This window comes from Vipera berus, assembly GCF_964194415.1.
Source record: "Vipera berus genome assembly, chromosome: 8".
In the NCBI taxonomy this organism is placed as follows: Eukaryota; Metazoa; Chordata; class Lepidosauria; order Squamata; family Viperidae; genus Vipera; species Vipera berus.
Window position 1 is genome coordinate 2,329,632 of NC_138211.1, and position 12,452 is coordinate 2,342,083.

The 12,452-nt window shown below is 47.8% G+C and overlaps 1 protein-coding gene across 1 annotated transcript; it reads right to left on the reverse strand.

Annotated features, from left to right (window-relative positions):
* Positions 1-2,605: 2,605 nt before the first annotated feature.
* Positions 2,606-10,848, reverse strand: POU2AF3 (POU class 2 homeobox associating factor 3; the record flags this gene model as incomplete). Its single annotated transcript, XM_081333400.1, has 6 exons — positions 2,606-2,906; positions 3,657-4,041; positions 5,974-6,034; positions 8,569-8,694; positions 10,029-10,121; positions 10,768-10,848. The coding sequence occupies 6 exons, from the start codon at positions 10,846-10,848 to the stop codon at positions 2,606-2,608; spliced, it is 1,047 nt and encodes a 348-aa protein (XP_081189526.1).
* Between the last annotated feature and the right edge of the window lie 1,604 nt (positions 10,849-12,452).

A 12,452-nucleotide genomic window follows, 5' to 3' on the forward strand; every position in this document is an offset into this window, starting at 1 on the left:
CCCACGATTCTGGTGGCAAGCTGTTCACTGGTTGATTGTTCTCACTGTCAGGAAATTTCTCCTTAATTCTAGGTTGCTTCTCTCCTGGATTAGTTTCCTCCATTGCTCCTTGGTCCATCATTGTCAAAACTGAGAAACTCTGCCTTGGTCAGTCATTTGACCGAGTGCTACTCTAGTGCCTTTGATCTGTCTGAGGTGTTCCCCATATGCTGCTTTGTTTAGCCATAGTTTATGACTAGAAACCATAATAGTCTACACCATGTTTGAACATTAAACACTGGCTTACACAATCTAATTTGGCAAGTTGAGTGTGACTGTGTGAAGGTGCTATGTTAAATTTGGTTAGTTTTAACTCCGGTGGGTCAGTAACCAGGCGAAGCAGGTTGCGTGAATGGAGAAGGGAATGTGGCCAGTTGTGGGCCAGCCAAAATTGGTGACAAAAAGGATTTTTCTACTGTCTCTCCCTACATATAAGCCACATTCCTGGCTGTGAAATTAGTTTTGGTTCGGGAATATTTGTGACTTCCTTGATTGGGCTGGTCCTTCTGGGAATAAAGAAAGAAATGAGTGAAGATGCTTAACAAGACTTTCGAAATCACTTTTTGTCAGGCTCAGGACATCCTTCCCCACGTTGTGATCCCCTCTTGTGCGTATTACACTTCGGTTTCTGCCTGGCAAAGCTGCTTGAGGAAGGAGTGCCTCGGTGGCGCCAACAGAGATGGTAGCGAAATGGGGAAACAGATTTTAAAAGCTCCTATTGAAGAGCTGGAACAAAATTGTAGTCTTTGTCCAATATCCACCAGGAGTCACTGTTTTGCAGCCGGTGTTTTACAAAAAATGCACTGGGAAATAAAATATGCTATTTCCCCACCCCCTCCCAAGGCATGTGAGAATAGATGCTGGAACAGAAACGCATGTCAGAAGCTCGCTTTGTCTTTGAATACAGCAGAGGGAATAAATGTGATAAAGAGAAGCAGCTATCACTGTTCTATCATCTCACCTTGCACTGTCATAAAATCACAGCGGCACCAAAATCAAACCCTCACAATCATGTTGAAGGATCAGGAATTTTGAGTGGAATTTTTAGCTCAGAAATCCCAGCTTGCTGCAGAGCAAATAAGGCAGAACATGGAAAATTCCCCAGATCAACTCTTAGCTCTGCCACTGATTTTTTTAAAAAATTATTTTTGTTACCACTCCTACCTCCTTTTCCTCCAAAGAATGAATGCTGATGGTCCTGGACTTACAATCCACAACGGAGCCCAACATTTCTGTTGCAAAGTGAGACAGTTGTTAAATGAGTTTTGCCCCCTTTTACGACTGTTCTTGCCAGAGTTGTTAAATGAATGGCTGCAGCTGTTAAGTTAGTAATAGGGCAGTTAACCTTTTTTTGTCTTTCAAAGTGCTGTTCTGGAGTTCTTTTTTTTTAAAAAAATATATTTTTACTGAACGTTTTCATAACAGTTTATTAAAGGAAAGTAAATAGTAAAGTTACAAATTGAACTCATAAAGAAGGAAAAGATGAAAAAAGAGAAAACAGATCAAATAAAACACACGTCTTCATTTAATGAAATCTTAAAACATGCACATTGATTAGTTGAGAGCAGAAACATTGGCATGGGGTTCATAAGTTTGTTTACTTCCTTAAGGAAACATGACAAAAAAAAACCACCCTAAGGTGAATTCAACTTAGATGATTATCACTTCGCTGGAAAAATATACATACTTATTTGAACAGAGTGCAAGAATATACATGTTGCTTTTATGAGAGTGATCAAGTCAGGCACTGAGCATTTTGTTGGTAGAGGCATGCAAGCTTCCAGATCTCACAGAATTCTTCAATAGGGAGCAATGAAATTTTCAGGGCTGGCAATTTTAAACATACAAATAGTCCCCAGTGAATTTTCTCTCTATGGGTAAATATTATGCTATTGTTGCTTCACACACTGAAATCTTGCAGCAGTTATTTCTAGAGGATTAACTTTGTGGGGGTAAAAGAAAAATCACAACTGATGTATTGATTGTTCTTTAAAGTGCATTCGTAGCCCTTGGAAATGTGGCTCATATGGGCTTCCATTGATGGCATGGCAAACACCAGAATGGAGAAAATTGTCAAATAAGATGGTATTGGAAGGGCCAGGGTCGAAGTGCAGAGCGCCACAAATTACACAAAATAAGAGGCAGTTTGCAAATGCACCCAACAGGTTGCAGAAATCAATTTCTCTTGGTACAGAATTTGGATATTTCACGGCAAATCTTAGTGGAGACAGGTTGTTTTAGCCCAAATCATGGTTTAGAGGGATCCCTCACTTTCTACTCAACCCATTGATGAATTCCAGAAACCTCTACATCGGGGTCTCCAACCGTGGCCGCTTGAACACTTGTGGACTTCAACTCCCATGGCTGGCTGGGGAATTCTGGGAGTTGAAGTCCAGAAGTCTTCAAGTGGCCACGGTTGGAGACCCCTGCCCTAAAGCTTGCATCCTGCCCTTTCCACGTTGGTTGACCTGAGAAAGGTATCATTTGGAGCCCTTGGCAAACCCACAATGGGGGACCTGAGTCCAGAGAACTCCTGCATTCACAAGTGGCGACGGCCGTCGCTAGGCTAACTGTAGCACAGATCCCAACTCCTATCCTTCCAGAAGTCATCTGTCACGGAGACCGAAGGGGCATAGTCTTTGCAATCCAGGGTGGCGTAGGGAAAGAATTCGGAGGCTCGAAAAGTGTCCAAGTGCTGGGAACCGCACGGGGTGCAGTAGCACGTCGGTAGGCCGGAGGTGTGTGGGATGTGGTTCTCTGGCTGGCAGGTGCGTTCCTCTGGGGGCGAATACATGCAACTCCTGCCATCCAGAGCTGGGCAGCTGTAGCCGAGTGGGGTGAAAGGAGGCATCTGAGATGGGGAATAGCTGTAATCGAAGGTGCCAGAGGGATCAGGAGCCTCAGGGGACCCGGAATCCTAAAATAATAATAATAATAATAATTTTATTTGTATACCGCCCTTCTCCCGAAGGACTCAGGGCGGTGAACAGGGCAAGCATATAAAAGTACAGGAATACAAAAACTAAAAAAGAATTAAACAAGATGCCCAAGTTAAAACAGTAGATTAAAATACATTTAAAATAGCAATAAAAACCTAAACCCATCCCCCATCAGGCCAGGCCGGCTTGTTCGAATGAGAAAACAAGGATGAAGCACCCGGTCTTCCATCTGCAAATTTCATTCTGGGTTCACAGGACGATCATAGGCATGTTTGCTCAGAAGTAAGTACGTAAGAAGTAAGAAATCGTGGGTGCTTCATCACTGGAGGTTTTAAAGAAGAGGCTAGACAGTCACTTGTCTGAGATGGTATAGGTTCTCATGCTTGAGCAAGGGGCTGGACTAGAAGACCTCCAGGGTCCCTTCCAGCTCTATTCTATTCTAAAGCTGGGTCCATAGGACTCCGGGAAGAGTGCATGGGTGGGCTGGGGAATTCTGGGAGTTGAAGTCCACAGGTCTTCAAGTTCCCTCGGTTGGGTAACCCCATGGATAAAGCAAGAGAACACAATCTGAGTCCCAAGACTGCACATCGTCCTCAAGCAGGAAGGGACAGGTTTGCAAAAATAAAACGGAGACACCTACAGATGGGTGAATTTGCTCTCTGTTGGCCAAGGGATTGCCTGCCGCTTCTCTCAACTGCATCAGTTCTCCCCTGCCCCTCTTTCAGACTCTTAGCCACCTGCCCCTCTTCTCTTGCATCAAAGCAGGTATTTTCTCCTAGGGACCGGGTGGATCCAGATTTGGGAAGCTCCCCCTCCGAATCTGTAGATACCAGAAACTCAAGTACCAGGCAGGTGAGGGCTGGCTGGAAGCTCTCAGGTGAGCAGGGCAAATCGTCCTGTGTCAGGGCCAAGGGCACGTCCAGCAGTGGCTCAGCTTGAAGGCAAGAATCCACCAGCTGCTCCAAATAATGTGGGATTTCCTCGCAGGGGCTCCCGTTCTGGAGCTGCCAAGGTGGTAAACCGCCGGACAAGGAAGATTCAGGTGCCGTGTTGATGTAAGGAACTAAGAAAAGAAAACAAGGTGAGAGAACTCAGCTCTGCTGTAAAATAGAAGTTGGCAGAAACTTTAGCTAGCCTGGCCAGTAGCAAACTGGAAACTAATCAGGGAGAGAAGCAACCTGGAAGTAAGGAGAAACTTCCTAACAGTGAGGACAATTAACCAGTGGAACAACCTGCCTCCAGGAGCGGTGAATGCTCCAACACTGGAAGTTTTTAAGAAGAGACTGGACAGCCATTTGTCTGAAATGGTCTAGGGTTTCCTGCCTGAGCAGGGGGTTGGAATAGATGACCTCCAAGTTCCCTTCCAACTTTGTTGTTGTTGTTATTATTATTATTATTATTATTATTAAATATCCAGGAAAACATTGGCACAGCAAAAATGTACGTTAAAAATACAGGGGGTTCTCGACTTACGATCCACAATTGAGCCCAACATTTCTGTCGCTAAGTGAGACATTTGTTAAGTGAGTTTTGCCCCATTTTATGACCTTTCTAGCCACGCTTGTTATGTGAATCCCTGCAGTAGTTCAGTTAGCGATCTGGTCATTAAGTGAATCTGACTTGCCCCATTGACTTGGTTTGCCAGAAGGTCGCAAAAGGGGATCACGTGACCCCGGGACATGGCGACCGTCGTAAATATGAGTCAGTGGCCAAGCGTCCAAATGTTGACCTCGTGGCCGTGAGCGTGCTTCAACGGTCCTAAGTGCGAAAAAAGATCGTCTCATTTTTCAGTGCTGCTGTAACTTTGAACGGTCACTAAACAAACCGCGGTAAGTCAAGGACGTCTTGCCTGTATGCCTGACAAAATATTTTCCAGGATGCCACTGAAGGGCTGCAGCAGGGTTTGAAAATCCAAAAATTCAACAAGCCCCTAGGATCTCCTACCTCAACTCTATTCGGACTGTATTTTTTCCTTCACGTTTCCGTTTTTCTCTGCTTGAGAGAATCAATTCCCCCCTTATCCTGAGTTCCTCTAAAGAGCTGACAATTTGCTCTTTAGACTTGCTCTCTTTTTAACTCAACTGCTCCTTTTCAGTTGGTCAAGATTTTTTTTTTATCCCTCGGCAGCTTAAAGATTGGGAGACAAACGCCTGCGTTTCTGCCCCTGGAAAACCTATTACGTCAAGGAGAATTGTGTTGTGTTGATACGAGATATAAAAAGATGAGTTTCTTTGGGATTTCTGGAGGAAAGAAAGAGAGAGAGAGAGGAATAGCTGCAGGAGGGAAAAATTAAAGCAAGCGTGGCTGGTTGTAAGCAAACCCATCCCAAAATAAGTTAGCTTTGCAAGAAGAGGAAACGGAAGTGGGTGGCTGTTTGTGCGTGCTGGGGAGAGGAGAAGGGGGCTGTTTTGTACCAACCTTTAAATCCACTCCACAAACTCAGCTGGATTTTTTTTCTTTTTTCTTTTTAAAGCTTGTTTGCTCCCACCAACCTTCTCCACCCAGCCTGGATGCTCATCTGCTGCCCAACGTGGATTGGCCATTCTCACAATTAAATGCCCCTGCCCAGCTGAAAGTCAGGATTCAAGAAGAAATGGGAAGGAATAGGTATAGAAAGCTGGGGGGGGGGGGGAAGAAGGGACGTGTGTTTGTGGGTGGCTGTTTGTGCGTGCTGGGGAGAGGAGAAGGGGGCTGTTTTGTACCAACCTTTAAATCCACTCCACAAACTCAGCTGGATTTTTTTTCTTTTTTCTTTTTAAAGCTTGTTTGCTCCCACCAACCTTCTCCACCCAGCCTGGATGCTCATCTGCTGCCCAACGTGGATTGGCCATTCTCACAATTAAATGCCCCTGCCCAGCTGAAAGTCAGGATTCAAGAAGAAATGGGAAGGAATAGGTATAGAAAGCTGGGGGGGGGGGGGGAAGAAGGGACGTGTGTTTGTGGGTGGCTGTTTGTGCGTGCTGGGGAGAGGAGAAGGGGGCTGTTTTGTACCAACCTGTGCAAGGAGGGGAAAAAGCCTCACCAGCCTGGACGTTTCCGCTGCATTCTCCAAAAACCTGAGAATAAAAAAGGAACAAAGCAGAACAAATCTGGGGATGTTTCTCTCCAATAATAACACAGGGAAGGACTCGCCGCCCTCACCTGCTTCCTTCACCCCCTTACATGGCAGAGGTAAGTCCAGGATTCCTCTCCAAAAATGGAGAATCTTTTGAGATGCTGTAAGGCGATTAATGAAAGTTTTTCCTTCCTTGGGTGTATTTAATCTGGGGTCCTCTTCAGTGTTATTCCTCGGATAGATATAATTTAGGGATGCCTGCTCCCCCAAAGCTCTGCAACCTTTAAAGGTAATGGATCTTCCACTGTCTATAAAACCTGCATCCTGGGAGGGCAGTTTGTGAAAAGGAGGGACGGAAGGAAGGAAGGAAGGAAGGAAGGAAGGAAGGAAGGAAGGAAGGAAGGAAGGAAGGAAGGGAGGGAGGGAGGGAGGGAGGGAGGGAGGAAAGGAAATAGAGAAGGAGAAAGGAAAGGAAAGGAAAGGCTAATGTATAAGTGAATCACATCTGGGCAAGATTTCTTATTTGCAGCTGGAGTCTTGAGAATTGACCACCTTCTTCTGCTTGCTCATCTCGTTAGCAGCTTCTTTTACACAACATGCAACAATGGAGGTTTCAAACTCCAGACATATTTGAATCAAACGCGAGGGCCTTGTGCTCAGGAAACCCGAGAGGTAATTTTCAAAACCGTTTCTGCGCCTATAGAAATTTCTCTTGAAATGCTTGCAGTGCCCCTCACAAGAATGTTCCACCTTTGCTTTCCAGCTCCTGTCCTTGCCAAGGCTGAAGGCCAAGGTCAAAGGAGACACACAGAAGGAAACACCTTCCCAGATGGTGAGCAGATGAGGAAGATACTGGAGGAGACCAGAATTTCTGTCCCAGCCAAGGGTTGCACTAGATCAGAGTTTTTCAAACATGGCCCCTTTAAGATATGTGGACTTCAACTCCCAGAATTCCCCAGCCAGCCATTCTGGGAATTCTGGGACTTGAAGTCCACACATTTTCAAGTCGCCAAGCTTGAGAAACATTGGAGTAGATACCTCTTTAATCCTCTCTGATGTGCTTTTCATGGGAGAACAGGAACATTTTTTTTCCTGTAACAGGGAACAGAAACAAACTGGCTTGTTGTCAGAAAGGATCCAGACCCAAAAGGTTTTGATGGCCTGGTGATTTTTCCCCAGTTCATTCTCTCCTCCAGGTTTGTGCCCTGCCTCTCACACTGCTGGATTTTTCTACTTTCAGCAGCCAAACGCTGCACATTGTACTCAGCCATAAGTCCTCTGAGGTTCAGTTTACCAAATGGGCTGGGATCTGTGCGGTACACTGAGTCACAAAGGGCTGGGAGATGGAACCCACCAAAGTGCAAATTCCATCCCCACCTTCCCGATGCGACCCACCCACCACTGCGGCCAATCCAGAGGAAGGGAAAGGAGGGGAGGTTCACACACGCCAGATTCAAAAGAATGGAAACGGCCCTTGGTTTTCAAAGGGCCTTTTGAAATTCTCCTCCAAATGAGAAGACAAACAAAAGAAACGTAATCGGAGTTCTCTGGCAGGAGAACAAATGCTGCAGCCCTGACCAAGGGCTGGACTACTTTCCCCCTTGGTGATGAGAGTAACAGGCAGGTTCTCCAGAAATTTTCCTGGGGGGGGGGTTTAACAGATCCATGGAAAGCCGTGGGAAGGTTGGAGGTTGCAAGAGAAAGAAATGGCCACTTGCCACCTCTTCTTGGCCAGCTCCACCCGGGAGAACTTCTCCAGCACTCTCTTCTCTCTTTGAAGGGAGGGTTGGAAGCAAAATCTCGTTCATCAAGTTGTGTGGGACTTGGAAGAAAGCCAAGGAAGAACATTGAGGACTACCCCAAGGAGGGCTGGAGTTTGTTAAGAGGGGACTTTGTGAAGCATTGTGAGGCTCTTGGAGTCTATTGGCCAGAAGCTGAAGAAATGATGGAGGAAAAATGGCACTTTTTTTGATAGCCACCAAATAATTTCTTTGATGCGTAGTAGGAGACAACTCATCAATTGGTAAAAGAGAATCTCTGTAGTTCAGGGTTGAACTGTGGGTTCCTTGTTGCTCTCTGAGCTTGGTGGCTTCCTTGCAGATGTTTCATCAGCCAACTAGGTAACATCATCAGGGAGGAGGAGGAGGAGGGTGAGGAGGAAGATTGTGGGTTCCTTGGTGCTCTCTGAACTTGGTTATTTTCTTGCAGACATTTCATGACCAAACTAGGTATAATCATCAGTGCTAGAAGAGACTGGTGTTTGCAAGGAGGAGGAGGAGGAGGAGGAGGAGGAGGAGGAGGAGGAGGGAGGAGGAGGAGGAGAAAAGGAAGAGCTTGACGACAACTACTATGGGGTTTTTGTTGCTCTCTGAGCTTGGTTATTTTCTTGCAGACATTGAATGACCCAACTAGGTAACATCATCAGTGCTAATGTTGATGATAGCCCTGAAAAATGAACCAGGACCCCATAGCTGAGCTACTGAAATGGCTCATTTAATATCTAAACTTCAGAAGAGTTTAAAGGGAGATGCTTACAGCTTCAGCCACCGTGGCCTGTTTGGCTCTTCTCTGCTGCAGAAGTTCCTTCACTGTCATCTTCACTCGAACGCCTTGGTAGATCTTTGCCTTCCCTGAAAGGAGAGAGTGAAAAATGCCCTTTGGCTGACATGGGACACACGGAAGGGGCCTGGCTGGGCTGAGGTTTCAGCAGTGGCTGCAACTCTCTGCTTTCTTCTAAGAGCAACATGCAAAGCATTGAAACAGCCAGCTGTGGCTTCTTTAAAGCCAATTCGGGTTAGAAGAAGTGACAGCTTAGTATGGTGTGTGATGACAACAGCTTTGACATCTTCTGATTTTGATCCAAAGTTTATTAAATAAAGTACACTTGGCAAGGTTTACCCATTATATTAAACTGGTGTTTTTCAAACTTGTCAACTTTAAGATGTGTACCTTCAACTCCCAAAATTCCCCATCCATTTCTTCCTTCCTTCCTTCCTTCCTTCCTTCCTTCCTTCCTTCCTTCCTTCCTTCCTTCCTTCCTTCCTTCCTTCCTTCCTTCCTTCCTTCTTCACATTCTGTCTTTCTTGCATGAGTTCACAGCATGGGACCTCCCTTTAGTTCATCCCCAAAATAACAGAAGTTGCAAAGAACAGCCAAGTGAGAAAATACAGCCCCAATTCATCCAGGGCGTGTCTAAAGTGAAGGGTGGATTTGAACCTGGATCCCTAAACAGAGGGAAACTCCAGATGCCCATCTGCTTCAAATGTTAGAGGCACAATTTAGATGAAGACCAATTGAATTCTTTTTAAAAAGTTGCCAAGTTGTGTTTTTTTTTAGATGAGTTTTTGTAGGGAGATTAAGACGAACTTGGCAGGATTACCTTATAGGTCCCTACTCCCGCCTTGTGTTTTTACAGAGATCCCCAACGCACACTTTGGAAAAGTCCCGAGAGGAACATTTTTAGAACACATTTAACTTGTCCGCTTTAGAGCTCTGCTTCCTACTCAAGCTGACTCTTCAGGCCGGGGGTCTTCAAACTTGGTCCTTTTATGACTTGTGGACTTCACACACACAGACAAACACATGTTTCTTGTCTGGATCCCTCAGAAACTTGGGGTGGGTGGGTGACACGTTTCTTGTTTACCATTCATCTCTCACTCAGTTAAGAACCATTTCAAAAGCATCCACTGTAATGTATAATCATGGGTATTATAAGCTGTGTTTTTTAGACCAGATTCCATCAAGGGGCCCTTCCATTGTGACTTTATCTAGCACACATTCAACTAAAATCCTCAAAAATGGTATTCTTGAGCCTTTTGTGGGGGCTTAGACTTTGTCTAGTGCTTAGATCATCTGTGCCTCTAAACCCGCTTTCTGAAAACCGGCGCCCATTTGAGATCACCGCCCAGGGTGGGCAACATATGGTGGACCTCTGTGAGCTCTGCAGTGGGGGAAGGGGGCTCCAGGTTGTAGAAGCTTATTGGAAAGAGACTAACCTTGGGGGTCTGGACCACCTGGGTGTCTTCCCCCCCAAGGCATCCTGGGAAGTGTAGTTTAGCCTCCTCTGTGCTTTCATCCCCTACCACGTCCTGCGATTTGAGAGAGGAGGGTCTTGGACGCCTCTGGGTGGTGCAGCAGCGCCGGCCTTTGTGAGTGAATTGCACGCTCGGTTTTTTTTGGGGGGGGGTAAGGGGGCGAGGGGAGGCGGCCGGCCGGTCATTCCGCTTCTGGGAGTGGAGGAGGAGGAGGAGGAGGAGGAGGAGGAGGAGGAGGAGGAGGAGGGAAGGCTGGGGTGAAAGGCTGGCCGTTCGGGGTGTCTCTGCATCCCCTCCAGGAATCGGAGTATTCGGAGGGGGCCCGGGGGACTGGGTTGCAACCAGCCCGACGCCCCCGCAGCCGGCAAAAGGCGTCCCGGAGGCTGCGGCGGGCGCAGGACTGGCAGCGCTCAGACGGGGCCGGGGGTGGGTGGGAGGAGCGCAAGATTTGGCCCCGCTCCTGCTTGCGCTCCACGGTCCGAGGGCGCCGCGGTGCCTTCCCAAGCGGACGGGGCGAGCCGCGGCGCCGTCGGGCAGAAAGAAGCCAGCACCGAGCCGGCTGGAGAGCGCCCCAGGGCTGCGCGCGGAGGGGTGGCGCGCCTCTAGATGCCCCTCTCCGGCCGGCCCTGCTCGGGGGTCGCGGTGGGACCCTGCCCCGCTTTCCCCGGGGTCAAGGGGAAGGAAAGGCGCTGGAGGAGACCTCGCCGGCGGAGCAAGCTTTCTGGGGCGCAGCGCGCTCCTCCACTGCGTTTTCATCCTGCAAAGCGACCCCCGAGTCCATCTTCCCCCCCCCCCGTCAGTTGCACTCCCAAACACGGCTCGCAGGTCCCGCGCCTGCCCTCCGCGCGCCTCTTCCGGCTTCCCTAGAGCCGCTCCAGAGCGGGGCGGGCGCAGACGCCGCAAATCGCAGCCCGGCGGTCGTAAGAACGAGCCAGCAGCGCGCAGCCACTTTGCGTGCAGAGGCTTCGCTACGCGGCAGCGCCGCGGCTGGCCGTCAGAAGCATCGCACGGGAGGGGTGGGGGAGCCTTGGGAGCCGAGTCGGTTGGCGACGGGAGGGGGGGGGTCTCCCTTGAGCAGCCTCGCACCCCCCAAAAGGGAGGGGCGCCTTCCCTCTCTTTTGCGCCCGACCAGCCGGTTTTTCTAAAGCCAGAATTTTTGAGATGGAAGCGCTCAGTCCTTCTTTATCAAAATTGCAATTCACTAGTTGGGGTTTGGGGGTACACACACACACACACACACACACACACACACACACACACACAAGCACACACTTTTAAAAAAAAAGACTTTGCAACCCGCTTTGCGCAGCCTGAAATGCCAGAAATTCAGTCTACCGTTTTGGGGAAAAAATGCACATTTTAACCAGGCGGTTTAAGAATTAGCCACATAACTTCACCGTGGTTTTTCTTCTTCTTCTTTTCCTCTCCCCCAAAGAGTGGTTTCAACAACCATCTTTGGAGTAGTCACATTCCAGAGCATTCACAGTGTTCCCCTTGTAGCCCTGGCGCAACGGCATTGGGTGTGTGTATGTGTGTGTGTTTGTGGATTTTATGTATATGAGTTTACACCGGATTTGGTTTAACATGCATGCCCTTAAACTCATTCTACTTCATTGCTCTGTGAATTTGGGAATCTCTCACTCTCTTTTCCCTTTCTCTGCCTGCTTTTTCCCTTTTGTAAAAAAATCTTTTGAAGGCAAGCAGTCCCAAAAGGCATGGGAGAGAAGGACTCGGACCCCAGACCCCAAAACCCACCAGTGATTCAATTCTGACTTACCTGACATTCTTCAGGAACAGAGAATGGAGCAGTTGGCTTTCCACCCCCAACAGTCTTGTGTGGACCAAATCAAGGACACTCAGCTGGGCTCCCTAAAGCTGGAGGAAAACATGCAAGAAAACAGGAATTTTTGGATTAAAAAAGAATTCTAAAGCCTTGGTGCAGCTCTTGACTGGGAGACAAACAATATTAATCTTTTATACCTACAGATATAAGTTTGAATTTTTCTCCCCACAAGCCAAGTATTTAAAACCTCTAGAATCCATTGATTTGACAATCAAGGATTGCGCGATAGTTTCAATTTGAATATTCAAAGGCTTCAGAAAATGGACTCTCTTGGAGGAAAACCCAGCATAGCCCCATCTAGGACAGGGTCTGGGGGAACAAGATCCACCGGCCCCATCTTCCTGGGACCCCCCTTTGGGGCTCCTGTCCAGCTTTTTAGCTCCCTGGCCCCAAACGAGGGAGGTGACCCCAAAGAGAACCCACAGTTTTGCAGATGCCAAATTCTAGGCCATCCCTGCCACTTCCCTGCCCCCCGTCACCTGAGGGTGCTTCCCTGCATAATTTTGGGGAGACCTCGGGATTGGGGTGCATGGGGGGGGCTG